We start from the raw sequence: 3,247 nt of genomic DNA on the forward strand, positions 1-3,247 counted from the left end.
GACGGAATTACCCACATACAGGCAGTTCGTGGATTTCTTAGAACGAAGGTGCCAATTATTAGAATCAATAAATAAGGGCGCGGTGGCGCAGACCAACGGAAGACGTTTAGCGGCTCATGCCGCTACCACCGCTCCCGCGTGCAGCTATTGCCACGGGGAGCATCCCATTTATTATTGCCGTGAATTTATTAAGTTGTCCGTCCCACAGCGGCTCGCTGAAATTCGAAAACGGAAATTATGTGTGAACTGTCTACGCGGAACGAATCACGCGGCTCGGAATTGTAATTCGGGTTCGTGTAAGAGATGCGGCGATAAACACAATTCCCTGCTTCATTTTCCTTCGAAATCTAACGATAATTCCACGAAAACAAGAGCAGGGAACGCGTCGGCTCGAGACGACGCCGAGGAGACGACGGTTATGACTCATTCGTCGACTTCTCATAATACCGGTGTATTGCTTTCAACGGCGGTTGTGTACATTGTCGATGCCAGCGGAACAAAGCATCCGTGCCGCGTTCTATTAGATAGCGGCTCACAGGCTAACTTTATAGCGCGATCTTATGCCGAAAGGTTGCAATTGAGGGCAAATCCGAGTAACATAAAAATAATAGGAATTAACGGTACAACCAGCAGCGCGAGCGAGGTCGTTGTAATAAAGTTACATTCACGATTGAACGAATTCGCCGCGACACTAGAATGCATAATAACGGATCGCATAACCGAGCGTCTCCCGGTGTCGTCAATTGACAGAACGGAAATACGGATACCGCCGACCATCAAATTAGCCGATCCAGATTTTCACCGAAGCTCGGACATAGACGTGTTGGTGGGTGCCGAATTGTTTTGGCAGTTGATTTGCGTGGGGCAATTAAGAGCCTCCCACGCGCACCCTACGTTACAGAAAACGCACTTTGGCTGGGTTCTCGCCGGTCGTTTCGGCGGCGAGACGCGTAAGACGCGCGCCCGCGAGATAGGAGCGTTCTGCGCGTCGGTAACCGAGTCAGAATTGCAAAATCAGTTAGCGAGGTTTTGGCAATTGGAGGAGAGCTGCCGGCCTCGCGATTCGTATTCGAGCGTGGAACGTTTTTGCAAGAAACATTTCCGCGACAACACGACCAGAGATGATCAAGGTCGGGTGATAGTTACGCTACCAATAAAGGAGGATAAAATAAGAAAGCTGGGCGATACGCGCGACGTGGCCCTGCGACGATTTTACGCTCTAGAAAAACGACTAGATCGCGATCCGATTTTGAAGTCGCAATATAGCAATTTTATCCACGAATACTTGTCGCTCGGGCACATGAAATGGATAGATAGCGTGAATGACGATGACGGAGATTTGCCGACGTGTTACCTACCCCATCACTGTGTGCTAAAACCTTCAAACGAAACCACTAAGTTGAGGGTGGTCTTCGATGCTTCGTGCGAGAGTTCAACCGGAGTATCGCTGAACGACGCGCTTATGGTCGGCTCGACGGCACAGCAGGACTTATTCTCTATCATTTTGCGATTTCGTACGCTCGCGTTCGTTTTTTCGGCGGACATTGTCAAAATGTATCGCCAGATACTAATCAATCCGAAACAAACTAAATTGCAGCGTATATTCTGGCGAGACCACGCCGGCCTGATCTTACGAATAGGCGAACTATTAACAGTAACATACGGAACGGCAGCCGCCGCGCATCTAGCAATCAAAACCCTTGAATACTTAGCGGAGACCTACGCGAAACAGTTTCCCGTAGGGGCGGAGCATATAATGCGCGATTTTTACGTTGACGACATGCTATCGGGTGCCGATACGCTCGAGGGAGCACTAAAAATAAAGAGCGAGGTCGTTGAAATTTTGAGTCGCGGCGCGTTTCAGTTAAGCAAATGGTCCTCGAATCATGTGGCTCTGTTAGGTGAAGATCAAAACAAACATAACGCCGATGTTCAAATCGACAGGGAATCGACGTCGCGCGTCCTCGGAATTGTTTGGAATCTGTCTACGGACACATTCCGTTTCGCAATTGAGAAGCCGGCAAACACGAATAAGATAACGAAACGTATAATATTATCGGAAATCGCGAGGCTGTTCGATCCGTTAGGCTTACTCGGCCCGGTCATCATATTACCGAAAATATTGCTCCAAGAGATTTGGCAATTGAAGCTGCAATGGGACGAATCCATCCCGCTGGATTTGCATACAAGGTGGTCCGCGTTTAAAGAGCAATTGACCGCGCTGAATGAATTGAGAATACCGCGATTCATCAAGGAACGCGGCGAGCATTCGCGATTTCAGATACACGGATTTTGCGACGCCAGCCAGCGAGCGTATGGCGCGTGCTTATATATTCGGAGGCAAATCGGGGAGAATGAATTTCGCGTCGACCTGTGGTGTTCGAAGACTAGAGTCGCGCCTCTGAAAACGATTTCCATTCCTCGGCTGGAGCTTTGCGCGGCGCTATTGCTAGCGCAATTATGGGACAAGGCGCGATCCTCTATCAAAGTGGGAGAGGCGCAGTCCTTTTTATGGTCGGATGCCACAATAGCATTGCGGTGGATTTCGTCGTGTTCGAGGAAATGGTCGGTATTTGTTGCAAATCGCGTCGGCGAAATACAACGGCTAACACGCGCTTCGGACTGGCGGCACGTGCCGTCAGCGCAGAATCCCGCCGATTTGTTGTCTCGAGGTATCTACCCGCATGAGATTCGGAGTTCGGCATTGTGGTGGCACGGCCCCGAGTTTTTGAGGGAGAGCGAGGCCGCGTGGCCAAGGGATAATCCATACATCTCCGAATCTGAGATGCCCGAGATGCGAAGGACCGTTGCCGTCGCTGTTGCGGCAACGGCGAATCCGTTCGTGGAGCTGGCGCACAGATGCTCCAGCTTAAACAAATTGTGCAGGATCATGGCCTATTGCCTGCGATTTCTCAAACCGCATCTTCACCCGAACAGAGAAGCAGGCACTCGTGTCTCACACGAAGAAATCTGCACCGCGCTCGACTGCTTGTGCAAGAACGTCCAGAGAGACGCGTTTTCCAGCGAAATCCACCAATTAGAAGGGGGGGTCTCGCTTACTTCCTCCAGTTCTTTGACTTCGTTAGCGCCATTTTTGGACGAGCGGGGATTGATCCGCGTCGGGGGGAGACTGGGAAATTCCGAATTGTCGTACGGTGCCCGCCACCCGATCCTACTTCCAAAAAATCATCGGCTTACTTATCTTATAATAGAACGAGAGCACAGGCGTAACCTTCACGCGGGATTG

At 50.5% G+C, this 3,247-nt stretch overlaps 1 protein-coding gene across 1 annotated transcript; it reads left to right on the forward strand.

Annotated features, from left to right (window-relative positions):
- Window positions 1–418: 418 nt before the first annotated feature.
- Window positions 419–2,945, forward strand: LOC112459720 (the record flags this gene model as incomplete). The annotated part of the gene is made up of 1 exon (XM_025023989.1): window positions 419–2,945. A coding segment is annotated over exon 1 (2,527 nt), but the record flags the coding sequence as incomplete, so codon positions are not given.
- Between the last annotated feature and the right edge of the window lie 302 nt (window positions 2,946–3,247).

This window comes from Temnothorax curvispinosus, unplaced genomic scaffold, assembly GCF_003070985.1.
Source record: "Temnothorax curvispinosus isolate PA1 unplaced genomic scaffold, ASM307098v1 QBEX01010085.1, whole genome shotgun sequence".
Taxonomy (NCBI): Eukaryota; Metazoa; Arthropoda; class Insecta; order Hymenoptera; family Formicidae; genus Temnothorax; species Temnothorax curvispinosus.